Source organism: Dryobates pubescens, chromosome 17 (assembly GCF_014839835.1).
Source record: "Dryobates pubescens isolate bDryPub1 chromosome 17, bDryPub1.pri, whole genome shotgun sequence".
In the NCBI taxonomy this organism is placed as follows: Eukaryota; Metazoa; Chordata; class Aves; order Piciformes; family Picidae; genus Dryobates; species Dryobates pubescens.
The window spans coordinates 1-27,257 of NC_071628.1; the positions used below are offsets into that span (position 1 = coordinate 1).

Genomic DNA, 27,257 nt, shown 5'->3' on the forward strand with positions numbered 1-27,257 from the left:
TTGCAGCCCAAATCTATTCACCCCGAGCAAGCTGATGAGAAACTAAGGGGAAAATGTCATTTTTGCCTGGCTCGGCTCCACTGGCTACCACAGTGGCTGCAGGTGAGGCAGGACCACACCACTGCCAGGGCCACTGTGGCCCACACTGTGCTTCTGAGTGGAATCTAACGGTGGCAACATTTTCAGGACCCTCTCGCCAGCTATGATGTCAATGGGAACGACCACGACCCGACTCCACGCTATGACGCCAGCAACGAGAACAAGTACGTGATGCTGACTGCCTGGGTCCCCAGGTCTGGGTGTCCCCTCATGGGGTTTCTTCCTGGTCCATGGCCTAATGCCCCTTCCCAATGCTGCAGAGGACATTGTGTTATGGACTTGGTGCGGAGTTGTTGTCTAATGCAAATCCAACCCCTGGTTGCCAGTGGAGCTCTGAGCCATGGCACGATGCACCAGGGGGTTCCTCACAGTGGTCGAGGATTAAACCACATGAGTGAGGCTGGGTGGCCTAGATGTCAAAGCTTGGAGGCACTTTCTGGGCTTCAGTTAATGCAGGATGGGCACGTGGATGGGAATACAAAGAGCAGATAGAATTTAGGTGCAAAAGCAAAGAGCAAATTGCTTTTGGCCGAAAGATGTGAAGAGCAAGTTTCACCGAGGTGCAAAAAGCAAAGAGAAAGTTGCATCTAGGTGCAAGATGCAAACAGCAGATTGCTGTCTGCTTTAAGTTTCCTTGCTCTGGATTTTGGGTAAAGGCTCTGTAGTTCTTGGAGCACTTCTGTCCATTGCTCAGCCTAGGGCTGGTTTCTGGGTGGCTGGAGGAGTCTTTGGCCGTGGGCCATCAGCTGATAGGGGTTTCTCTCTGCAGGGCATGGCACTCGCTGCGCAGGGGAGGTGGCAAGCAGCGGCGAACAACTCCTATTGCATCGGTGGGCATTGCCTACAACGCACGCATTGGAGGTGAGGCTGGTGCCTGCCTGCAGCTCCCCTACCCTTTGCTGTCCCCCTGAGAGACTGTGGCCATCCTGTCCTACTGACAGGCTCCTGGGGCGGGTGGTGGGTTGCTGGTCCACCAGATATTGGTGGGAGAGCATCTCCTCCTTGGTGCCACAGCTGCAGAGAGCCCTGGTGGGGCTTGGAGGAGGATGGGTGACACAGGGTGCAGAGGACTCCCACCTGATACATTTTGGGCTGCAAACCTTCTGCTTGGACTACCTCCTTGCTGCGAGGATGTACAAGCACCAAGGATGCGGTGGTTTCATCCCAGCAGTCCACAGCTGCTCTCAGGGGGGCTGTACTTGGGGCTGCTGTGGTTGGGGCTGCTGGTTTGGCTTCAGAACTGAAATCACTCATTCATGAGGTTGATCTCTGCAGATGAGCTTGCTTCCTCATGGGGAAAACTCAGAGGAAGTGGGGGTCTGGATCTGCATGGGGTAGGGGGACCTTTGCAAGGCCCCTCAAATAACACAGGGAAGCAAATGTGGGAAGCAAATGTATCTTTATCACCAGATTGGAGCCTGGCAGCAACCAATGTCACAGGGCTCACTTCCATTAGCCTACCTGTTTTTGGAGGCTGGTTTGAGCTCAGGCTGCTCTGGGCAGCCCCGGGCTGGTAGAGCAACTGCTGAGGAGGTGGAGGTGTCAAGAGGGGTTTGGGGTAGGAGTGCAGTGTCCCATCTGTGTGGCTGGTGGGACCAAGCAGGGGAAAAATGCCTGGAGCTGGGTCCTTACTGGGGGCTTTAGCCCCATCCCACAGAGAGCTGGAACAGGACAGGGGATTTTACTGCAAGCCCTCCTACGATCCCACACTGGGAGACGTCACTGTCAGGAGCATGAACCCAAGCACCTATGGGTGGATTCAGGGATTAATTGCTTCTCTTGGCATGTTGATCCTGGCTGTGCAAGAAGCAGCTTTTGTTAGGGTTCTGCCTTTCTGAAATCAGTGCCAGTGGGCAGTCCTCCTCCTGGCTGAGAATTGTCAGTGTTTCCCTGTGCTGGAAGAATCCCCCAAGGAAAGAAGTAACCCTGGGAAGGGTGAATGAGGGAGTGTCAGGGTCTGGAAAGGCTGCACCATCCCATCCCATCCCATCCCATCCCATCCCATCCCATCCCATCCCATCCCATCCCATCCCATCCCATCCCATCCCCTGTGTGCCCTGCACATGGGATGGCCTCTTGCTTCTTAAACCCTTCTTGCCTCTAAAAATCCATCTTCAAGCACACAGCAAGCAGCAGCAGCAGAGCATGGCAAAGTTCCCAGTGGGATTTCAGGCGGTTCTGCATCCTGCAGGATCAGGCAGTTGCCTTCGTGCTCCCATTCAAGCCCAGTTCTTGCAGCAGCCACGCAGTCAAGCGTTAGGTGATGGCTTTATAACAGCCTATGAGGTCTCATTTTAATTAGCTTCCTTTAATGAGTGCCTCACCATCAGGGTGTGCTGGGGAGGTGCTGAGTGAGACAGGGCACCTGGCAGAGAGCTGAAGGCCACGGGTTTCCTGCAACAGGAAAAGAGAAAGGCCTATTGAATTTGGGATCGTGGAGGAAAATGCTGCAGTGAGAGTGATGTGAGATGGATTACACAAAGCAGCGACAGATGAGCACTTGTTGGGGAAGCCTATTTGTCACACTTGGAGAGCTACCATCTAATTTTACTGGCTGCTCTTCACTGCCCTTGCATTGCTTTTCATTTGCTCTGGGCAAAATACATCGCTGCTCAAGAAACAAAAAGGGCTCATGCCAGTCCTCCTTTCCTCTCCCCAAACACTCACTTTGGAGGCCAGTATTGCTCCCTCCTCGGCAAAGAGCCCTTTTATTTTGCAGCATCCTTCCCTGCTCCCTGTTATTGACTCAGGCGGTTCCTGCATCATGGGTGGTTGTCACTGTGCTGCTTTTGAGCTGGCTTTGAGGTGGCTGCAGCCTGGCTTTGGCTTGACTCTAGGCTGACTGAGTTGGCTGTGAGCTGCTTCGGGATGACTTTGACCTGAACTTGGGTTGCCTTTGGGTTAACTTAGACTTGACTTTGAGCTAACGTTGGGCTGGCTTTGAGCTAATTTTGAGTTGGCTTTGGGCTATTTCAGGCAGACTTGAAGATACATTTGGGGTTGCTATGGGTTGACTTAGACCTGACTTAGCACTAACTTTGAGCTGGCTTTGGGGTTACTGATGAACATTCCCACGTTGAGCTAGCACTAAAAACAATTCCTTGGTTGGTTTTACTTGCACCAGGCTTGGCTTTTTACCCCTTCTCCTCATGTTGTCTTGCTAACATGACACAGAGAGGAATTTTTTGGGAACTGCTCTGCTCCCTGGCTGTATATTTCAGAGCTTGTTTTTGACTGGTAAGGGACAGCTTCAGAAAGAGGTATTTCAGTTGACTGGTATCCAGAGTGCAGCTGTAAGGACATCTGCCTGCATTTGTTTGCTTAAAGGAAACTCCATGTGGCAGGGGAAATGCATTTTTATAAACCAGACTCTCCCTGGCTGGCAAAATGCAATGCTGAAATTTCCAGCATCTCTTCCTGGAAGGGCAGTTTCTGGGCAGCCTTTTGTGGTGCCCAGCAGCCTCTGCCTGCCATGTGGAGGTGGGAATTCAAGAGGCAAAGGGCCATGGGGAGCAGAGGGGGTTGTCATCCTTATATTGCAGCAGTTAGAGGTTGGAGATGAGTCGCTCTCCTCATGAGACATGGTGGGCTCTGCCTGTGAAAGGCTGTGGGCAGCCCCTCCCCACATTGCCATCTGGAAGAGAGGGAGGTTGTCCCAGGTGGCATGGGTTGGGGTCCTGGCTTTGATTCTGGCTGTGTCCATAGCCTGGGGCTTCTCCCCATCCTGGGCACTGCTGACATCAGTTAGGCAGCAATGGGGTTGCAGTTTGGTCACAGTTGTCCCCATTCATGACCAGAGCTTCATCCCACCTTGGTGCCCAAAACTGGGGGGGGGCATGGGGGAGGCGGGGCATGAGTGTTCAGGAAGCACCAGTACATTCCAGATGGAGAACGATTTAGCTAAGGAATTAAAAGGGAGCAAAAAAGGAGTTCAGGGTAGAGTTTTGCTGCCAGGGAGTGCAGCACTGCTCCCAGTGCCCACTGATGGAGGGTTAGCAAGTTTTAATTTTAACCCCTCCCTCTCCATCACTTACCTTGAGGCTAGCAGCCCCCAAGACTTGCCCCACAGCTCCCCAGCGCTCCACCGCCAGGCAGCTCAGCCGCGCGGAGCTGTGCGCTCTGCGCCGCCTCCGGCAGAGCCCCTGGCTGCGAGCCTCACTCTGCCATCCAAGCCATGGAGCCCTAACGTCTGTTTTTGTGCTTTTAGGCATTCGTATGTTAGATGGCGATGTAACAGATGTTGTTGAAGCGAAGTCGCTTGGCATCAGACCCGATTACATTGACATTTACAGCGCGAGCTGGGGGCCAGATGATGATGGGAAGACAGTTGATGGACCTGGTCTATTGGCCAAACAGGCTTTTGAGCATGGCATTAAAAAGGTGTGGATCCTGCAGCACCCAGACGTGCTCGCCCTCCTCCTCCTGCCCCGTGGGGAACGCGTGCCGGGGCTGCAGCCGGCGCTGGCCCCAAGGCAATGCCAACACCAGGGCTGGGGGCGGGGGCAGTCAATCGTCTCTAACTGTTCCTGCTTTGCCCCGGCGTCCCTAAGAGCTCCGGTGGATTTTGCAGCTGAGGGCGGTGACAGTGGGAGGTGCCCGGTGATGGCTTGGCCCCGGAGGGACCCCTCGGCATGGTTGGCCACTGGGCAGAGCTCTGGCAACAGCAGGCAGTTGCCAAGTTGTATTGCAAAGCTCTGCTGTGCTGAGAAACCCAAAGCGGGTTTTGGGGGGTGACTTTGCACCTCAAAAAGGACCCCGGGTGCTGGTGTGGAGGGAAGCAGCCACCCCCCTAACATCTTCGTTCACTCTCCTTCAGTCTCCCCAAGCTCCCAGTATCCCGTCCCATCAAATTAAGCTTTTCCCTGGTTTTCTACCTGGAGCATGTGGGTGTGTTGTGGCCACATGACATACAATTTAGCCATGGGCGTGCAGGAAAGAATCAGATGACTGTCCCTGAAGTTCACTAGTGGGAGGATTCAGCTGCCATCACGCATGACTGGTGGCCGTCAGTCCCTGCTGGGGATGCCCCAACCTTCTCGTGCCTCTTCTCTTTTTGGGTGCTTTTAAAAAATGCCCAATATTGGCTAAAAGCACTGGAAAAAAGACCTTTCTTGGCAGCTGTGCAAGTGCCGTGGGTAAGTGTCCTGGTGGCTCAGGGCTCTGCAGTGGGTCCCCCCATGTGCTTTGCGCAGTTCAGGGTTGAGGTTTTGCCAGCTGTACCCCCAAGTTGGGCTTGGAAATCCTCCTGCTTCCTTCCTGCCTCCACCCCTGCCTCTACTGCCTGTCCCCACAGCAGGCTGGGAGTGGGGGTGGCCATGGGTTGAGGCGACACTGCTGTTATCTCAGTTTAGGGTGGAGCAGCTTTCCCACTGGAGTGCTAGGCAGCTCTCACTGTGGAAACACCAAGAACTAACTACTTTTTAGTCCTTGTTTTTCCATGTGGGATCAGGGTACTTGCCCAGCATGGCCCCACTGTTTTGGGATGCTTGTTCTATCTCCCAGTGCACATCAGATGCCCCCCGTGTTTGCAGCACCCAATATCCCACATACACAGCTCTTAATTCCTAACTTCTCTGTAAATAAGAAGGGAAGCTGCAAGCAGAGAGTTAGCCACCACCTCTACCCCAAGGAAAGAGCTGTAACTGAGTTATAAATCCTTAAAATGTGAGTTTTTAATGGAAACATTAGAACAACCGTTATCTGTTAGCGATAGGGCTGTGCTGGGGTAATTTGTCATCTTGTTGCTTGCTCTTCCAGCCACACCTTATTAATTCCAGAGCTAACGAGAGGATATTTATCCTCCTTACACTCGCAGGAGCAGGGAGATGCTCTGCATGCCACATCCAACCAATGTGCTACTGGGGTGAGCTGGATCATCCCCAGCCTTGCCCAGGGAGGGGTTCCCTGCCTTAAGCCATGGTTTAGTAGTCATGAGGTCTGGGGTGACAGGTTGGACTTGATGATCTTTGAGGTCCTTTCCAACCTTATTGATTCTATGATTCTAAGTGATTCCCTGCTTTAAGTGATGTCCAGATCCAGGTTTTGTAGCAGCTAGGAGCTCCTCCACTGAGGAGGGCGGCAAACAAAGAAGCTGGGTGTTTGAGGTCTGCTCACAGAGGTCTTGGTGGCTGCTTGTTTGAGAGCAAAGGAAAAGCGTGTTTTTTCCCAGCCCGGGGGAGCTGCAGTATGTGGTGAGTTCTTACTTTGCTAGAAGACACTGTCAGGTGGTAGATGTGCATCACTGCAGTGTCTTTCATGTGCCTGTTTGTGTCCTTGTGCAACTGTGCTGGCTCCAACCCTACTTTCTTCCAGTGCAGCCCTGCCCAGGCATACCAGGGACGTGAGTTTGAACCAGAACTGAGCAGCTTTTCTCAGCGCCGGTGAGGTGGGGACGCAAGGGAGGTTTGACCGCGCTTTGCTGAGCCCCATTTGCAGTTGGAAACATTGCTATGTTTTCGCAAGTCTTCAGCAGTCAGTGTCTGGTTGTATTCATCTGAATAACGATTTAGGAAAGCCTAATGCAGTGGGGCTGGTCTGCTGAGATGAGTGGAAGCTGGTGAAGGGTCTGGACAACAGGGCTGGTGAGGAGTGGCTGAGGGGCCTGGGGGTGTTTAGCCTGGAGAAGAGGAGGCTGAGAGGAGATGTCTGTCTCTCCACAACTCCCTGAAAGGAGATTGGAGCGAGGTGGGGGTTGGTCTCTTCTCCCAAAGAACAAATGATAGCATGAGAGGAAACGGCCTCCGGTTGCTCCGGGGGAGGTTTAGGTTGGATGTGTGAAGAAACTTTTTCACTGAAAGGGTTCTCTGACACTGAAACAGGCTCCCCAGCCTCATCCCTGGAGGCTTTTAAAGGATGCAGAAATGTAGTGCTGAGCGACATGGCTTAGCCCCAGACTTGGTAGAGCTAGGTAATGGTTGGACTCAATGATCCTAAAGGTCTTTTCCAGACAAATTAATTGTATGATTTTAGTGTTGAAGTGCATGATGATCTCTGCCTGTGCTGAGCATGTGGGCTGGAATACTGCTGCCTCAGAGATCCAGGAAACTCTGGAGAGCAAGACTGGAGATGGCAGCAGCAGGCTTGGTGGGCTGGTGAGCTGGGCTTAGCTCGCCATGATGTGAGGCAGGGCAATAGTTCCCTTTGCAACTGCACTTCTTTTTTCTTGTAGAAAAAAGCTCCAGACAGCTCTATTAAATCATTGCTAGGGAAATCCCCTCCAGTTTGGCTGGAAGGCTGCCCAGATAATGAAAACTTTCATAATGTAAGGAAGGAGCCTGACTTAGCTCCTGACTTAGCTCCAGAGGCAGGGTCAGCTTGGAAGAGCCTCTGCCCCAGGAGGAGGGCAAGACAGGTGATCATAATCCCTTTCCCCCTGGCACTTCAAACCCTAAATAAATCCCATTGAATTCCTCCAGAGCAGAGCTACTTTTTATTATTGTTGTTTTTTGTGGAGGAAGCAGTGGGAGGGAGGTAAACACCAGATCTGCCCAGGCTAGAGCTGAAATCTCTTGGTGGCAGGAGCAGCCCGTGGGGAAGATGGGGCTGCTCTGCCTCCACTGTGCGCTTCCATCGCCTGCCAAGCCTGGCAGCAAGCCACCCTCCCCAGAGAGCCCTGCCTCACTGGGCAGGGAAGTGAACCAGCCACTTCATTTCCTGCCCCAAACCCCCTTGGGTCACCAAAATCCTCCCCTGGGACTGCAGTACCCCCCGGGCTGGGTTATTCCTGGGTGCCCTGGCAGTGGTTTTGGATGGAGCAGCACCGTTGGCTTCCGTAGGGGCCCCTTTTTGGCATCACAGCCACTGCTGCTGGGTGGGATTTTCCCCCAGCTCTGGGGAGGTCTGGGTGGTTGGCACATCCCTTCTGCCCCCCCAAGTTACCCTTGGGCTCCCGCACATGTACCCAGTAGGGCCGGCTCCGTCAGATGTTCTTGCCCAGTGATGGCAGTGGGGAGAAAAGGAAGGGTTTACAAAATACAAACAAAATGAACCTGAAAGATAGGCCGGGGGAAGGTTTCTGCTGGTTCAGGTGGGGTCACGAGGAACTTTGCAGGGGGCAGGAGATGTGGGGTTTGGGGTGTTCCCTGTCAGTTCCTCCAGCAGGGCCATCCCTGCACCCCAGAAGGTGCAGTGAGGGGGTGTTACCTCCTGGTCCAAGGGCTCTGAGCACCTCAGATATTTCACCCCCACAGAAGGTAGCAAAATCCCTGTGTCCAGAGGATCTCCCATCGTTGCAGGGAGTCACTGCCTGTAAAAGCAGGGCTGGCCGAGTGCAGGGCAGGATGGGACTCATCCTTCCACTTTCATTGAACCCTATATTCAGACCCAAAAATCAGGCTTACCAACAGCACCCCCGCACCAGAGAGGACTGTCCCTTCCTTCTTGTGCCAAGATTGTAGGATGATAGAGTTGTTTCAGTTGGGAAGGGCCTCTAAAATCATCAGGTCCACCCATCACCCCAACACTGCCGTGGCCATTAAACCATGCCCTGACGCGCCATGGCCACGCATTTCTTGAATGCTTCGAGGCACGGTGACACCACCACCTCCCTGGGCAGCCTGTTCCAATGCCTGACCACTCTTCCAGTAAAGAAATTTTTCTTTGCCCTCTCAAGCTGGACAAACAACTCTTCTCACCTCCCATCCCCTCTTTGCCCACAGGGTCGCAGAGGTCTGGGGTCCATTTTTGTCTGGGCGTCAGGGAACGGCGGCAGAGAAGGTGACTACTGCTCCTGTGATGGCTACACCAACAGCATCTACACCATCTCCATCAGCAGCACCACTGAGAATGGCTACAAGCCCTGGTATCTGGAGGAGTGTGCCTCCACTCTCGCCACCACCTACAGCAGCGGCGCTTTCTATGAGCGGAAGATTGTGAGTCTTACCCCAGTGCTGGGTGAGGCAGCATCCCCTGGGCGCTCTCTGGGTGGTTGGGCTGCATGATGGCTTAGGTCTAAGAGCCAGGCATTGCCCACAGCCCTGTGATGGGGTTTGCTTGGGGTTTTTGATGTTGAGGCCAGCGTTGCTCTGGTCCTTTGGAAGGGCTCTGGGCTGCATCCGTTATCCCTGGGCAATGGCTGAAAGGGCTGGAGGTTTGCAGAAATACCAGGGCAGGTATTTACCTGTCCCCCAAAGTGCCTGCTCACTGGCTTAGGATTATAAAAAGGGAGCCTTCGGGATTTTTAGCCTGAGACAAATCAAAATGAGGGAGGATAAAGAGCCATGGAATGCCAGGTGGGAAGGGACCCCCCCAGGATCATCTGGTCCAACCTTTCTAGGTAGCAGTGTAGTTGAGAAGAGCTGGCCCAGCACCCTGGCAAGCTGAGTCTTAAAACTGTGCAGTGTAGGATCCACCACTTCCCTAGGAGATGACTCCAATGTTTAACTGTTCTCTTGGGGAAACATTTTCTTCTGGATTCCAATGAGAATCTCCTCAGCAGTAACTTGTACCTGCTGCCCCTTGTGTTTTCCACATGACTCCTTGTAAAAAGGGAGTCCCCAGCGTCCTGGTAGCCACCCTTCTTGCGCTGGTCCATGGTAATAAGGTGTCCCCTAAGGCTTCTCTTCTGAAAGCTGAACAAACCCATCTCTCTGTCTTTCTCCATGTGGCAGGTCTGCCATTCCTCTGATCATTCTGGAAGTGTTTGGCAGAGATGTGGCAACCTCAAACAGGGAGCAGAGACTTTCTGGTGCCCAGGAATTGCCTGAAAGCATGTGCCTGTGTGGATCAACCATGTCCTGCTGCCCAGGCTCTGCCACATCCCAACGCCTGCTGAGGGCTTGTCACAGCAAAGTGTTTCATCCCCAGTATCCCTATGCATCATCTGAACTTCAGGCAGTAAAACATCCCTCACCAGCATGACCCTTTACCTGAGCTGGGAGGGAATTTCCCACCCAAATGATTTTTTGACAAAACGTGGTGTTTTTACAACTTTTTACCTTTGTTTAAATTCATGACCGATGTGTTTGTCCTCTAAAACAGTCATTTCCAGACAGAGCACCGGATCCAAACGCCATTTTCATGACACTCACGAGTGTTTGTATGGCTGAAGCCAGCACCGGCTCCAGCTGCTGGAGCATCATTGGCTTAAAAAATACCTTCCAGGGGTACCCTGGGGAGAAACCGGCTGACAGAAGTCCCTCCCCTCACCCCCCCCCCCCCCCCCAAAAAATAAATTGCTAGATTAACTCAACCCCCAGGAATCTTTAGAAAAAAAATAATCAACAGAGGATCTCTTTGCCCACCTTCTCTCTCCAGGCACTTGGTTCCCAGGCATTGTGCTCTTTCCTGAAACAAAAAAGCTGGAAATGCCTTTTTTTGGCCCTTTTTCAGCCCCCCCATAAAAGTGGCATTTCTCCAGCAGCTTTTAAGGAAAGTATTTAAGATGGCACTGCTCAAAATGCACCTATGGGTGCCTGCCCTGCTCACACTGCTCCATGCTTGATTTCTCCTCCAGCTGATCTGCAGCAAAATTGACGTTTTGGTTTTGAATTTCACATAGTTTTTGCATCTCTGAGCAAAGTGTAAGCAGAGGTGTTTTCTAAAGCACCAAAGGTATCTACAGCCCATTTTAGGGGGCTCAGAGTACCCTGACGGCATGGGAGCCATGGCAGCATGTGGGTGCCGGCAGGCTCAGGTCCAAACTGAGAGCGTGCCTGGCAAACCTGGGCTCTGAGTGAGGCAGCACCCATGCTGGGAGCATCTCCAGCAGCACAGGGACTGCAGCTTCTCTCTCCACAGGTCACCACAGATCTGCGGCACCGCTGCACTGATGGCCACACTGGCACCTCTGTGTCTGCCCCCATGGTTGCAGGTATCATCGCCTTGGCTTTGGAGGCAAAGTAAGTGTGACCTCACCCACCAGCTTGTGGGGACAGATTTCCAAATTTAGTAGCTGGGAAGCAAAACCAGAAAGAAAAAAGGTGAATTTTGTTTTTGTTTTCTTTCCTCTGAAGCAACTCATAGTGGGGCAAAGGTACTGTAAATGGTTCCTTTCTGGCAAGGCTTGATAGAGTGTTGTTGTTTTGCATCTAATCTTCCTGCAGGTGCTTTGTTGAGCTAATTCTTCACTTGTTGCCATCTGTTGAAAAGTTGGGGTCGGTGAGATAAGTCAGGCTTTGTGTTTGGTGTGTTGAAACTGCTGACAGCCAGCTCCAACATGAGTTTTAGAAATACTTCCTGGAAAAACATGTTGCAAATCATCATGGGAAATGGAAAATGCCTGTAGAAGTGATGGTTTCCAGCAAGTGTTTAATGTTTTTTTGGGGAAAACGGTCACTTATGCAAAAGCTACGCGGTGTGACCAGCAGCAACACAGTCCCTGGCTCAAACAAGCTGCTCTTTGCCTCTTGTCCCAATCCCAGTTTTATCTTGGTCTCATTCCGGTCCCATCGTGATCCCCCAGACTAGGAGCAGCCCCTCAGGGGACTAGACTCACCCTTTGGGCATCCCCGTGCTGCTCCATGGAGCATCATCTCATGAGCTTCTCACTATTACTAGTATTTTGATGGGGTGGAAATGAAATCGAGGTTGGGAACAAGCCACAAGACAGCGCTGAGCTCGTGTCTGGGGACAACACCTGTGGCATGTCGGCTCCAGTCCCTCCCCTCTAGTTGGGTGGGAGTGTTTGCAGAGATGCCTTTTTCATTACAAGTATGTTAAGAGCTCTAGATGTAATTTCTGAATTGTTTAGCTGAGGCATAAAACATGACATGAAGAACCAGAACTTGGTGCTCAGACACTCCATTATGACAAGAAGGAATAAATTGAATTTCTGTTCTTAAGTGTTGCCTGAGAGCACAATAATCACAGCCCAAGATGCTGAAGAACCAGCTGTAGGAAAAAGCGTGGAGAATTCTTCAGCACCATCCCTTGAGGGGCTCAAAAGTGCTTAGTGTCCAGCACCCTGGAAACACCCAAACCTCACACAAACCCAGCCTGGAAGGGTTTAGAAACACTTTGGGTTTCACTTTGCTGTTAAATGAGCAACACAGGAGGGTTTTCCAGCAATTTTTGTTGTTATTCCTATACAGAAAAGGTATCGGTGAGCCGGTGATACCATCTTCTGCCTCAGGGTGTGCTTTCTTCCCAGTCTCCCATAAGAAAAAGGGGAAAACCTTCCTGATTTGTTCTAGATAGCCCAGAGCATGGAAGCTAAATACCCTTGGCCAGGAATACACCTTGCAGTGCCCACAGGCACGTGGAATCTCTTCCTGGGGATGCTGTGGATCCTTCCCCTCTACTGGGGCACCCCAACTGGTCACCAACCTTCAGGCAGGGAATCAGGATTAAAATAATTGGTTCATGCTCGCTCAGAGCAGTCTTGAGAAGACTGAAAGGGGATCTCATCAATGTGTATCAATATCTGAGGGGTGGGTGTCAAATGGAGAGGGCCAAGCTCTTTTGGGTGGTGCACAGTAATAAGACAAGGAACAGCAGGTTGAAGCTTGAACATAGAAGCTTGAACATAGAAGTTTCTCCTCAACATGAGGAGAAACTTCTTTACAGTGAGGGTGACAGAGCACTGGATCAGGCTGCCCAGGGAGGCTGTGGAGTCTCCTTCTCAGGAGACTTTCAAAACCCACCTGGATGCATTCCTGTGCAGACTACCTTAAGTGATCCTGCTCTGGCAGGGGGCTGGATCTGATGATCTCTTAAGGTCCCTTCCAACCTCTAATATACTGTGATAATGAGGGCTTGGGGTTTTTTTAATCCAGTGTGGTTATCTGCTGCTGCTGGGAAGACTGGGAGCAGCAGAGTCATCCCATGAGCCATGTGTCGTTGCAGCCCCCTGCTCACCTGGAGGGATGTCCAGCATCTGCTGGTCAAAACCTCACGGCCAGTGCACCTGCGAGCAGCTGACTGGAAGACTAATGGTGCAGGGTACAAAGGTGAGGGGCCATGGGGGTGGTGTGGTAAAAATGGCCATGAAAGAAAATGAAAGTCTCCAGAACATCATGTGTGGAAGTGTTTGTCCTAGATGTCAGATCTCAGCTGGCTTGAATGCTTCTACCATTGAGGTGCTGAGCAAAGGGAGGAGAGGGCAGTCATTTGTGGGGTGAGATGCTTGGAAGCATTGTTTGGTGGAGGCTGGGAAGCCTGGCTCAGTGAAGCTCTCCTGAGGTGCTCCTTTTGCTGGGGTGCTCCCAGCAACGGTTTTCTGTGGTGTCAGTGCAAATTTGAGGTGTAACTTGGGCAGGATGATGAGCTTCATGCATTGGAGCACCTCATATCCAATACCAACTCCACACCTTCCATGGTGGGTGGAGGACGCTCCAGCAAGCTCCAAGAAGGAGCTGCTGGCCCCCTCTTGGGGGGCAGAGGGTTTCTGAGTCTTCTCTCTTTCCAGTTAGCCATCTGTATGGCTTTGGACTGGTGGATGCGGATGCTATTGTGGTGGAAGCCAAGAAGTGGAAGGCTGTCCCTCCCCAGCATGTCTGCGTGGGAAGCCTGGACAGGGTGGCCAAGTGAGTACCACAAGGTGGGGGAGCTCCCTTTGGGCCTGTGGCTGACTTGGAAGGAGCTTGGGTGGAGCCAGCTCTTGCGGGGCTCAGCTGCTGTCCTGGCTTTTGGAAAGAGAAATTGGGAGTCAGGTTGGCTAGGACAAGCCCATGTGCAGCTGAGGTGATGTTCATGGGGTTTATAGTCAGTGACTCTCACTGCCACCCTGAAGTCTGTTTATTGACCCAGAAGTGCCCACCTGGGGTCTGTATGTATGACTCAGCTCAGAGCAGGTCCTGTGAGGGCTCTCTAGGCCTAGCTTTGACAGCAGGTGATTTCTTGTTGCTCTTTCCATGCTTTTGCTCCCATGATGGGTGATCAAGAGGGAGTTTTTGAGGGCTGATGGTGAGAGGCCAAAACCAACTTGCCTGCTGGGTCCTGCACGAGTCATGATGTGTTGGGCTCTCCTCCTTCCTCCACCAAACAGCTCGCCTTAGTGGAAGACACGAAAAACTGGTGCTTTGTTGCAAGGGTTCCCAGATTTCCAGTGTCTGGGATCACTTTCAATTTGGCTTCAGGTTCAAACCAGCTTAGGCTCACATTTCATCCTTGGTAGATCTGTCCCTGCAAGGTTAAACTGTGAGACTATAATATAGAAGGAGTTTTATATATTTCTGTTTTATATAAATAAGGAGGCAATTGTGTGATGAAGGTAGGGAAGCGCTGGCCCGGGTTGCCCAGAGAGGTGGTAGATCCCCCTCCTTGGATCAGGTCAGGTTAGATGTGGCTCTGAGCAACCTGCTGTAGTTGCAGATGTCCCTGCTGACTGCAGGGGTATTGGACTAGGTGATGTGGAAAGGTCCCTTCCAAACCGGTCTATGATTCTGTGATTCCCTGATCAGGGATCTGACCAAATGGTTGTTACCTCTGTCTGGCTGCAGAGTTGTTCATCAGCAGAGCGGTTTCTTCGGAATGACTCGTGTGTGCAAAGCGGGAATGAATTTGGAGCCAAGTGTGTTCATGAAACTATTTATCTGATACAGACACTAATTACAGCCCAAAGAGGAATGCTGCACTGGTAATTATAATGAAGCAGCGCCCTTGCAGCCCATAAGGCATAGATCTTAGAGGCAGCTCAAACTCCTCTCATTACCATCACGCAGCTCAGCAGATTTCCTTGCTAGAACACTGTGTTGCAATTGAGGATGAGATGATCTTTGCTGGGAAGCAGCAGAAGACCAGGTTCAAATATAACTGGGCATCCACACTGCTGGGAAGTGTGAGCACTGCCATCCCCAGGGTGATGCTGCGCCTGTCCCTGGCAGGTACATCCGTGCAGACCAGGTGCTGCGCACCAGCACCCTCAGCAGCGCCTGCGCTGAGCGCCGCGACCAGCAGGTGCTCTACTTGGAGCACGTCGTGGTGAGGCTCAGCATCTCGCACCCGCGCCGGGGGGACCTCCAGATCAGCCTCATCTCTCCCGCGGGGACCAGGTCGCAGCTCCTTGCCAGGAGGTAAGAGCAGCTGGAGCCAGCACATGGCTGAGCTGGGCAGCATCCTCACCTAGGGGATTGCTGCAAGCTTCCTTGATAACTTTTTAGGGAAGGTGAGAGGCATGTTTGGGCCTCGGCTGCAGGAGGACTCCATGCAAGGGCAGGTGGATGCAGGGATCCCTAAAATCCTTAATTGCCTATCTACCTTTTCTGGTTAAATGTGACACTCGAGGTCATGCTTCCTGATGCACAGCACTACCATTGCAGGGTGTTTGACCACTCCAACAAGGGGTTCCAGGGCTGGGAGTTCATGACTGTCCACTGCTGGGGGGAACGAGCGGCGGGGGAGTGGACCCTGGAGATCCATGACACACCGTCCCAAGTGCGCAACCCCACGGTGCAAGGTGAGGGTCCCCCTGCACTCACCGGTCCCCCTCTCCCCCAGACCTTCCTGCAGACTGCTTCTCTAGGCTGTCACACTTGCTGTGAGTTTTGTGATCTTCAGCAAAGGGGAATTAAAAATAGGAATAAAACTTCAGCCCGGAGCACAGGAGGCTGCCAGTCTGGCGGAGCTGGGAGCGGGTTTTCTCCCACCAGCAAACTGGTTGCAACCGAGACCCAGGTTTCCAAAATTAAACTGTAATGAGTCAAAAGGAGGGAACTCAAGAGCTGTAATTGTTGTTTGTTTGTTTTGCTTTGCTGCTGGGACATCTGGTGTGTGGGCTGGTTGTGCAATGGCACAAGGGGACAATGCCCCTTGGGCTGTGGATGGACGGATGGACATCCTCCCCCAACTGCCACTGTGCTGGCAGGAGGTGGCTGGGCTCAGCCAGATCCCCACCATGTCCTCCTGTCCCTGGCTCGGCTGCCTGCTCCCTGACCCCTTCCCAACAAAGGGGGCCAAAGAGGATGGGATCTGGTCCCACTGGGAAGGGGTAGCTACCTTGCTGGGGCATGAAGCTCCCTGCCTGGGGCTGGTGTGTGTTGAGGGGGTGTTAAAATCCACAAACTTAATGATAAGAATCCAGGAGTACATTAAAACCCTCTCCCACACAACTTTCTGGCAGGAGAGGCACGTAAGGGTTCATTGTGCAGAAAGTGTTTGTTTGCTGCCTTCACTCAAAATCTTTTGAACTCGGTGAGTGGCAGAAAGCGCCCACGGAGCTGCTTTCCCCCTGCAGTTCCAGTTTGAGGCAGCTGTCTCTGAGCCCCTGGCTGGTGTCAGGGCTCAGCTGTATGTGGCTTTGCAAAGTAAAATGAAAATGAGCGTGGTAGAAACACAGAATCACAGAACGGTTTCTGTTGGAAATGACCTCTAAGGTCATCCAGTCCAACCTTCAACCTAAGACCACCTTTGAACCATGTCCCCAAGAGCCATGACCACAGGTTTCTTGAGCAGCTCCAGGGACAGTGACTCCACCACATCCCTGGGCAGACTGTTCCAATGCCAGGCCACTCTTGCAGAGAAGAAATTTTTCCTAATATCCAGTCTAAACCTTCCCTAGCACCGTTTCAGGCCACTTCCTCTTTTTCTGTCACCTGATACTAGGGAGAAGAGAGCAACCCCCACCTCACTCCAACCTCCTTTCAGATTAAGTTGCCCCCCTCAAAGGGTCTGCACCAGGTTTGAGGCAGAGGACCAAGTGGGAGGAAATAGAGGGATGATGCTCCCAGCCTGTGGCAGAAATGGTTATTAAATGTTACCACCGTTAAATTAAACCAATTAAACTGGTTAATTTATTGCCAGTGGAATATTGTGGGTGTCCAGTGGCTGGCACATCCCCAGCATCAGCCCCATGCAGCCCAAGCTTGCCTCACACAGGGCACTTTAAATTTAATTCTTGTGCTGGAGGTGCAGGGCTGACCTCTTCCCCAGCTGATGCCACCCAAGCTTGCCCCTTTGCAGGCTCCACAGCAAGGTCCTCTCAGCCCTTTTGGAGAGCCAAGGGATTTGGGAGTTGGAAATTTTAAGCACTTCCTGGAAACACAGGGATGAGCAGTTCGAGCTCAGCATGATGTGGGCATGAAGGGACTAGTATTGATGGGGAATTGAAAGAGCAACAGCTGTGGAAAGAAGCAGCACTGGGTTTTGGAACCCTCTCCAAAGCAGTATGGGTTGGGGAAGACCCTGGGACGGGTGTGAGGCTGGGGGGCGGTCCTCTGCCTCCAGGTGTAGCACAGAGTCTGGTGATCCTGTGCTATTTGGGGGGACACCAAGCTCTAAAATGTTGGAAAGGGTGGTGGCTGGAACAACAGCAGCAAGACATAATCCAGCATGTGCCGGGTGGCTTTGAGCAGACAGAATGAACCCTCCATTATGGAGCTGTTAAAGTTAGTGGATCTTTCCACACGTAGGTTCATCAGACAAGTTGTAGCATCAAAAATCTTTGTAGGTGCCCTGAACAGCTGATTCACAGGGGCTGAAAGCTCAGGGGCTCATGGACATTTCTGGGTGTTCATTGTTTGCTTCTGTGTTGCCATGGCAGTGGTGAAGCCCTGACCACCTGGCCCATCCTCCTCCTGCTTCCCTCAAAGCCAGGTCACCCAGGGAAGAGCAGGATGGGGAGCGGGGTGGGTGACATTGTGCTTGCTCCACAGGGAAGCTGAAGGAGTGGAGCCTTCTCTTCTATGGGACAGCTGAACACCCCTACACCACGCTGGAAGGTTCCCAGTCCCATGGGAGGATGCTGGAGGTGCCAGCATCAGAGATGAAGCCATCAAGAGCTGCCTTCCTGCAGAGTCAGGTGGAGGTGGTGGAGGAGGAAGAGGAGTACACAGGTAAGCACTGGCTGAGCCACCATGTTGTCCCCTTCTGAAGTATCTGGGAAAATGCAATCCTGACCGAGGAGCCACAAGGCCTGATCCTGCCCGGGGCCAAGGCAGCCTGGGAGGAGCCTTGCCTGTGGCCAGCATGGGGCAGCAGGACAGTGAAATTAGAAAATAGCAAAACTCCCCATCCCAGTGCTCCCACCACAAATTAGTGGTGCAGCCATCTGAGGAGTAAAAACGGCTCCTCTGCCCCTGCTTCCACCCCAGCATGGGCAAGGGCAGGTGTCTCTATTCCCCAAGGAGAGCCTCCAGCTTCTCTTTCAAAGGTGATCCAAGGGGTTCAGCTGGATGATGCTTGGGTGGGATTCATGCTGGGAGGATGGGCTGGAGGAGAAACGAACACCCAAAGCCGTACAACCTCACAGGACAAGATACAGAAGGTCTGTGGGATAATAGATCTAGGATAAGATAGGTGGAGGCTCTCCAGCACCTTCCCCATCTCCATCCCTCCCAGAAGGATGCACTCAGAGCATCCTGGCAGCAGGGCCTGGGGAATGCTCAATCTCTCTCTGCAATGAGCTAGTCTCTCCCTCCCCAGGTCCATGCCACCCCGAGTGCGGTGACCAGGGCTGTGACGGCCCCAGTGCTGACCAGTGCTTGAACTGCATCCACTACAGCCTGGGCAACATGAAAACAGGCAGGTGAGGGGGGGTGGGTTGTTCCTGCAGGGTCCTTGGGTGGGGGTGTCACCTTTCCCCAGGGCTCACACTGCAGCAAGGGTGATGTTTGCCAGACAGACTAGTGTATGAGAGGTAAAACAGCAGGCAGGAGGTGTGGGACTAGGATATGATAGGGTGGGGGATGTGGAGCTGGAGAGCCCTGGAGGGTCATGGGCATGCTGGAGAAGAGGCATCGTCTTCACCAGCTGGGGTCACCCACGCCCAGGGGACAGCTGGCTGAGGTGCCAGATCACTTCTGGAACTGGGGGTTCTGTTCTTCCATCTCTTGGGCTGGCGAAGGGAAAGTTTCCTCCCAGCTGGAGCTGCTGTCCAGGAGAGTCCCCAGCTCCTTATTTCGGAGCCACCCTCCATTTTAAGAGGAATAAGGCCTAACTGCCACAAAGGCTGGGGGACACCCAAAATGCTGTGAGAGGAAGGATGGTGGTGGGCACCTGGCTGCCAGGAGGTGGCTGGGTGCTCTGGGTTCCTTCCCCAGGCTGTGTGTCAGCTCGTGCCCCGTGGGGTTCTTCGGTGACAGAGGTGCCCGGAGGTGCCGCCGGTGCCACAAGGGCTGCGAGCGCTGTGTCGGGAGGGGACCCACACAGTGCACGGCCTGCAGGAGGAGCCTCTACCACCACCAGCAGACGAGCACCTGCGTGGGGCTGTGTCCGCCTGGGTTCTACGCCGAGGAACGTAAGGAAGTTTCATCACTCACAGGCTGCAGCAGGGAAGTGCTGCAGATGGGGAAAACAGCTTGACTTTTGAGTGCTGGCTTTGAATTTCCCCCCGGGCCACTTCACCTCTAGGTGTTCAGAGGGTGATGCAAAACAGAGATGCTCAACTCAGCTCATAATTAGAAGTCTGTAATTCATGATCCTAACTGCTTGCAAAGTTTATTTCTCAGCAAGCAATGACAGATAAGATCAGCAGCAGTACCAGGGACCTGTTGGGGAAGGGGGACCTGCCTCTGCCCCAGGGAGCTGGCACTGGAGTGCAGCAGGGCTTTGTGGCTCCGACTGCTGTTTGCAAATCACTGTCCAGATTTTATTCTCCCTGCCTTACCTTGTTTTTCAAAAGGTCAGAAACGCTGTCTGAAATGTCATCCAAGCTGCAAAAAATGCGTGGGCGAAGCAGACAGATGCACTGCTTGCAAAGATGGATTCAGGTAAAGCACCAACTTGGGAGGAGTGCTGGTACCTGTGGCTTAAACCTGGGAGGACCAGTGGGAAATCAGAAAGTGAATTAGTCAAGGATCTGAGATCTTGCTGCTGTGGTACTGCAGCTGAGGTCTGGGATTTTAAAGGTGGTGATTCATGTCCCTTTCTTAGCTGAAAAGTACTATCTAAATTTAGTTTCCCCTTCTCCAGCTCTTGCCAGTATGGTGGCTAAGGGCTGTGCTGCAGGTTCAGGAGTGCTCGTCCAAATTTGGTGAATAAGACCAGAGCAGTTTCCAGCATCACAGCATCTAAAATGCAGGGGAAAGCAATGAAAATGTTCACATCACACATTGCAAAGCACAGGTTTCTTCCCAGGTCTCAGGTGGCTCAATCAGAGCCATCCCAGCTGAACAGGACACTTGGTTTTGCTCGGCTAGCAGAGCCAGTACAGGGCTGAGCTGCTCCAAGAAGTCTGAAAATGTTCCCTGCATGTGCAGAAGCCTTTCCCTCTGCTGCGTCCATGTGAGAAAATGTTACCTAATGTACCTGTTCAATGGGGTGGGTACAGGATAGTGGTTTTCCAGTAATACAGGTGCAAGTGGAGCAGCCCTGACCCTGCAAGGAGCACTGAGTGCCCTTGCTGATGGCTCTCTGGTGGGATGCAGAGCCCAGCCATGCTGGCAAGCAGCACTGGCACTGGGGAGAACTTGTTTTCCATCTCCAAGCTCCCATGGAACTGTGATCCTGTAACACTTTGCTGGGGGGCTGTAAGCAGCCCAGAGCCATGGTGCAGCAGCTGAGCTCGCTCAGAGAAGGAAATTGCCACTGCCAATAGATTATCTACACCCTTGTATAAGCAAAAGTGGAGGCACTTGTCAGACATAACCTGCACAGCGCTTGCTTTTTATTGTCCAATATCCTTTTAAGCTGGGACTTCAAATCGTCCCTGCCATGTTGAAGCTGTGCTAGCCCAGACATGGCACTGAACTAATTTCCTTTTATTCCGGGGAGCTTGCAGTGCAAAAGGTCTTTGGGAGAGCCTGGCTGGCTGCCCATGGGAAAAAACCAATTTTGTTTCCTCCTAGATACTTAATTAGGGAGCCTGCAGCTGTCCCTTTGGTCCAGGCAGGGCTTTCATTTCTCCTGAAGTGCTGTCTGGATTTCCAGCGCTTCCTGTGCTGTGGGCTGAAGCTGCTGTGGGGCACTGGGGGATGTCGCGATGGGAATGGGCTGTGTAGAGTCCCCACAGCCTGTAGCTTTGTGTGCAAATGACCTCTCTGCTTTTGGGTTTTCTGTCAGTTGATGGAAAAACTCAGCATGAGCTGGCCATGTGTGCTTGCAGCCCAGAATGCAACCATATCCTGGGCTGCATCAAAAAAAGCGTGGCCAGCAGGACAAGGGAGGTGATTCTGCCCTTCTGCTCCTGGTTAGACCCCACTTGGAGTACCGCATCCAGTTCTGGGGCGCCCAGAGGTCACAAACATGATCAGAGGGCTGGAGCAGCTCTCCTATGCGGACAGGCTGGGAGAGTCTGGGCTATTCAGCCTGGAGAAGAGAAGGCTCTGGGGGAGACCTTATAGAAGCCTTCCAGCATATGAAGGGGGCTACAGGAGAGCTGGGGAGGGACTTTTTAGAAGGGCTTGTAGTGCTGGGACAAGGAGCAATGGCTTTGAGCTGGAAGAGGGGAGATTTAGACTGGAGATGAGAGAGAAATTCTTTACAGTGAGGGTGGTGAGACTCTGGAACAGGCTGCCATGGGAGGTTGTGGATGCCCCTCCCTGGCAGGTTGGACATGGCCCTGAGCAACCTGGGCTAGTAGAAGGTGTCCCTGCCCATGGTGAGGTGGTTGGAAGTAGATATCTTTAAGGTTCCTTCCAACCAAACCCATTCTCTGATCTTTCCTGGCAGCCTGGTGGGAGAGAGCTGTGTGCCAGAGTGCCAGCCTGCCATGTACCTCAGCCGGGAGCCCCACCGGTGCGAGCCCTGCCCTGCCAGCACAGGTATGTCTCTTGCCATGCAGCATCCCCTGCAAAGGCCAGAGCTCTGGTGCAGCAGGAACTGGTGACGGGCACCTTACCCACCCTGAACCAAGGCCTGTCATGCTGAAGTGGAAGCAATCCCATGTCTCCAGTACATCCCACGAGGGGCTGGGAATGTATTCATGTTAGAAACGTTTTTAGGGCTTTTTTACATTTTTATTAGAGTCATTCTTTATTTCCTGATTCCTCTGGAGCCACTGCTTTAGTTTAATAAGGTTGTGGGGGAGGCTGTAAAACCCTCTCAGGGTGATGGAAGCGTATAAAAGTGCCAGGCAGCTGAGGTGCGTTATCCTGGCCATCCCGTGGGGCCAGGCTGGCCGCTGTCGGCTTCCCCTTGCTGCCCACAGTCGTTCAGTGTTCCCTTTAAATCCTGCATGTTTTGCTTTTTGAGAGTCCAATTATTTTCCATTGTTAATGCTTGTGTCTGCCCTCAAAATCATCATAGATCTGATGATACTATGATCTCTAGACACTTCATGTTCCGTGGCGTGAATCTCATGTCATACATGGGCAATTTCCGAAGACTAAATCCAAAATACTTATTGATCTTGCTGGCAAGCATGGAAGGGAACAGGCTCTTAATCCCTTAAGAAAATTACTTCCCTTCTAATTCTTATTCCAGTCAGTGTAAATGTACTTCACCACAATTATTTTTTATGCCTTTTTTTGGTTTCCTTTGCCTGCATAACCATTTCTCAAGCCTGGTGCATGGAAAGCCTATTATAACACCACCTCCATCACTGAGGTTTACCATCCAGATGCAATGTCCCAATGTCAGAGTGGGACCTGCTGCCTTCCCAGCTCCTCTCCCAAGCCCTTCCCTCCTCCAGCTTCTCCACATCCAAATTCAGCATCATTTGTGCCACATTTTGCTCTGCACAGGGTGGGAAAGCCAATCTGGGGCACACTTGGGAGGGGACTTTGATGTGCTGTCCCCTGCCATGCCCTTGTTGCCAGCTCTTGGCTCTACAGAAGGGCAGGACACTGGGTCCTGGCTTTTTTTTGGGGGGGGGTGGGAGTAGTGGGGTTTCAGGTGGGAGTAGGGCTTTTTGAGCTGGATTTGAGTTTACTTGAATAGGATCTTGGGTTTTTGGAGTGGGAGCTTGGTTTTTTGAGCAGGTTTTATCTTTTTAATGGGAGCTGGGTTTTATTTTTTTTGGAGAGTGGGAGATAATTTCTGGGGAGATGGAAGATGATATTTTCAGAGTGGGAGCCAAGCAGCACACAACAAGTAACTTGTTCACTGCTGGGCACATATGGGGCAGACCCAGCTGGTGCCTCCCATCTCATGTAAGGCTGTAGCCACACTGGTGTGATGTGGTACCTGTCTCTTAAAGCCTCCCATGTCATCTGCTCTCACCCCGGTGCCCACAGGCAAGGAGGACTGCACACCCTGCACCCCCGAGAGCCTCACACCACACTGGCACTGTGTCCCTACCTGCCGTGAGGGCTTCTACCCTGCTGACAGCCATGGGCTGCCGAACAAAGTCTGCAAGAGGTATGGTCTGCAAGAGGTCCCTCAGTAAGCACAGGTGATGCCAAGATGAGTGGTTTGAGGGTAGGGAGGCTCTGCGGAGAGATCCGGACAGGCTGGATCAATGGGATGAGGCTCAACAACCCCATGAATGCTCCAGGCTTGGGCCAGAGCGGCTGGAAACTGCCCGGCGGAAAAGGACCTGGGGGTGTTGATCAGCAGCCAGCTGAATGTGAGCCAGCATGTGCCCAGGTGACCAAGAAGGCCAAAAGTATCCTGGCTCGGGTCAGAAATGGTGTGACCAGCATGACTAGAGACATAATTATCCCCCTGTACTTGGTAGTGATGAGACAGCATTTAGAGTACTGGGTTCAGTTTTGGGCCCCTCACTACAAGAAGGAGATTTTGGTGCTGGGGTGGGTCCAAAAAAGGGCAGCAGGCTGGTGAAGGGTCTAGAGCACAAGTCTGTTGATGAGCAGTTGAGGAAATTGGAGTTATTCAGCCTGGAGGAAAGGAGGCTCAAGAGAGACTTTCTGGCTCCCTGAACCAAGATTGGAGCCAGGTAGGGGTCAGCCTCTTCTTTCAAGGAACAAGTGATAGGACAAGAGGAAATGGCCTCAGGTTGCACCAGGGGAGGTTTAGGTTGGACATGAGGAACAATTTCCTACCTGAAAGGGTCGTCAAGTCTTGAAACAGACTGCCCAGGGCAGCGGTGGAGTCCCCATCCCCAGAGGGATTGAGAAAAGCTGTGTAGATGTGGTGCTGAGGGCCATGGTTTAGTGGCGACCTGGCGGTGCTGTGTTAACAGTTGGACTTGATGATCTTAAAGGTCTTTTCTGTGATTCTATTTTATGATTCTGCCTCTATTCTATGATTGTGCCTGGAGCACAGCTGGGACCAATGGGGAGCACTGACAGCTGTGATAAAAAAAAACAAAACCCGATGCTGAAAACATCTTGGAGCTGGAGCTGTTTACTAGGGAGATTGAAACACTAATTTGGGAGCCAGAGTAGCCATGGGGCTGGGCCCCACACATCCCTGCCCTATAGATTTCAGAGCAGCAAAGCTGTACTCTCCCCCACTGGAATCAGCCAGCCGAGGTGTCCTAGAGCTGCAGGGGAAAGGGCTCAACCCCAGCCCCAGGAACGGTGATGTTGAGGCAGGTATCCCAGCTTTCAGTCAACCCTGCCCCATTTGCCCCATGGCTGTGTTGGAGGAGCCCAGCACGGGGCTGCGTGCGGGAGCTGGGAGATGCCGGGAGGCAGCGGTTGGCTCCCACACACCAGCACTCCATGCTTGAAGTGGGGAGTGGGAGTGGATTCTGCCTTATGGAAGCAGACATGAAAGGGAAGGATTAAGGGTGACTCGGGAACGCGCAGTGCCTGCCCAGGGCTCCATTCCCCTGCGCTGGCTCTCCAGCAGGGCGGAACGGGGGCCAGCTTCCCTTCCCAGGGGTTTTGGGTACAGTCTCTGCAAACCACCATTCCCCAGTGGGAGGCACAGCGGATGGACTCTCTTCCCTAGTTTCCCTCAGAGCCCTTTTTGTAACTGGGATTGCTGGGAAGTGAGATGCATGTCCTGCTGAGCCTTCCCAGCAGGCCAGCACTTTTGGGATGTCACTGGTTGTCACCAGCATCGAACTGGCACCGCTGAGCTCTCTTTTCCCAGGGCTTTGACAGCTTTTCAAGCCTCAGATTCACTGTCTTGCATGTACTCAGGGTCAATCCCAGTGCCAGCAGAAATATTATCTGGCCAATGGCCTGTTTTGGAGGCTTGAGGTTGGGGTGTTGGTGCTGGTTCAGAGCAGGGTCTCTGTCCCCAGGTGTGATGACCACTGCTCAGCCTGTGAGGGCTCCAGTGGAAACTGCCTCAAGTGTAAAGAAGGTTTTAGCCTCCTTGGTGGCTCCTGTGTGACAAATGAAACCTGCACCAATGGTAAGTAGTTGTGGCAGAACTCCTGGCACTACAGTGCTTCCCCGGTAGCAAAAATGAGAGGTTTGGGGGATTCCCTTAAGAGCAGAAAGTGTTGAAGCTCCTGGGCTTGCTGGACTGCAGCTGCGATGGGCAGATTACCTGGCAGAGCTGCTGGATATCTGCCTGTTGCTCAAACTCATCCAAGTGTTTATGTTTCATTAGTTTAGTCTTGGGGCTAATTCTCCCACTCTCTGCAAAGCTGCTTTGTTTCTCCATTCCGACCATGTGAAAGATGCCCTTAAAAAGCGACTCCTTTCAATTTGCTCTCTTCAACACTGGGACGAATCGCACCGCCTGTTACGTGCAGTGTTTGTTTGTTTAGAATGTTAATCTGCTCTCATTTTCTCTTGTTCCTCGCCTGGGCCTCCCAGCTGACAAGATGTTCTGTGAGATGGTGAAATCAAACAAGCTCTGTGAAAAGAAGCTGTTTGTACAGTTCTGCTGTCAGACATGTCTCATGGCCGGGTAATGTTCAGCCTCCGCATCCATCGAGGACTTCCAACTGCCAGCCCAGTTTTGCCAGGTGTTTGGGACGGAAGTGTATCTTTTCAGCTTTGGGAGGGTTTGCATGGTGCCGTTGAGCATCGGCTCCTGAGTTTGATAGCTTTAATATCACCGTCGGCGTGTCTCTAGAGCAATATGTTAAGCAGAGGTTGGATGGGACCCTGAGCCATCGAGTCCTGAAAGGCAGCAGACAGGGTGATATTAATACTCTCAAACACTCCCTGTGAGCAGGGACCAAGGCGCGATCCACGTACACACGCTTGGTTCGTTGCAGAATTCCTACTGATCTGCCTGCTCCAAGGGGCTGGCAGGAGCCCTTGCTGCAAAGGATGCAGGACTTGGCACTCCTGCGATGCAAGAGCCGTTCCTGGCTCGGTTCCCAGTACTCTTTCCTGCTGGATGATGGCTGATACGAACTGGCACTGCTGCGGCCAGTGCCGTGCTCTGTACGTAGGTGAGACGATGAACTGGATGGTTCTTGGAGCAGAGCCCTGCAGCCTGCTCTGGCACTCCTGTTCGGATTCGGTCCCTAGCTGTTTCTCTCTGGCCGTGGCAATAAGTGGAGATTTAAGGACCAAAGCAAGAGCTGATCCCCGTGGCTCTGAGCTGTCAGCCCAGCCAGTCTGCAGGGCTTTTGCGGGCAGGCAAAACCTTTGTGCCTACAATGCGTCTTAGGAACTCAGGGAGGGGATTCATCCACATGGACCAGTCTGTGGGATCACACTTACCATGAATTTCCTTCCTGGAACTACTAGTAAGTTGCTGATTAACTGGAATGAGCTAGATCCTTCCTCTAAACAAAATGGTGCCCCAGTTAATCTCTCCTGGCATTTTGCATTGTGGTCCTTCCCCTGTTTTGTGGGCATACCCTTCTCTCTCACAAAGTTCTCTGCTCATGGCAGTCATTTTTCTTGGGCATCTGTTTCCAAAAGAGATATTCCAAGAATCTGTCCAGAAAACTCTTTAATTCTACACAACCCTTCCCCCAAAAAAACCTTTTCATGCTCTGTCTTAATAGTAAGTCACGTGGTGTTTATATAATTGTGTTTAAAATATCCTTGGCTATGTTGTTTTGCAGATTTTTTTTTTTAATAACTTATGCAATCTTTGTTTTGGTTTTGGTTTGTTTTTTTCTCTGTGGACTATTTTTCATATGGGAGTGGGGAATCTTTTTTTGTCTTGCATCTTCCTTTTCTCCCCTCTGACCTTGCAGAGCTGCTCTTTGCACCAGACATATGTAAACACTCTTTCCTGTGCTGCATGTTCTGATTTTCATTGTTAATAGTTTCAACAAGTTAAACTTTTTGCCAGTGAAATTCAGAGTAGGGATTGTCACCAGCTCCTGGTGGAGCTGGGATAATGCCTGCTTGGTTTCAGCTGCAACCTCCTGCGCCCTGCCTGGGCTTGCCAGCTTAGAGCTTACCTCAGCCAGGTGGAGAGGGGAGAGCCTTACCACCACCAGTGCTCACCTGCCTGGACCAAACCTAAGGAAAGATGGAGCTTTGGTGAACTGACCTTGAAGTTAATAAACTATTGATCTCCCCCTGACAAATGAATCTGTGTCTTTCCAAATTCATGCAGCTGCCATCTCA

General features: G+C 52.2%; 1 protein-coding gene across 1 annotated transcript; it reads left to right on the top strand.

The window, feature by feature from the left end:
* Nucleotides 1–180: 180 nt before the first annotated feature.
* PCSK6 (proprotein convertase subtilisin/kexin type 6) lies at nucleotides 181–27,204 on the top strand (the record flags this gene model as incomplete). Its single annotated transcript, XM_054168858.1, is given in 19 exon segments — nucleotides 181–267; nucleotides 853–900; nucleotides 902–928; nucleotides 930–960; nucleotides 4,307–4,479; nucleotides 8,757–8,969; nucleotides 10,837–10,937; nucleotides 12,883–12,986; nucleotides 13,445–13,562; nucleotides 14,862–15,050; nucleotides 15,297–15,433; nucleotides 17,628–17,807; nucleotides 18,397–18,499; nucleotides 19,014–19,210; nucleotides 19,595–19,682; nucleotides 21,583–21,674; nucleotides 23,088–23,211; nucleotides 25,010–25,122; nucleotides 25,533–27,204. Coding segments are annotated over 19 exon segments (2,223 nt in total), but the record flags the coding sequence as incomplete, so codon positions are not given.
* Between the last annotated feature and the right edge of the window lie 53 nt (nucleotides 27,205–27,257).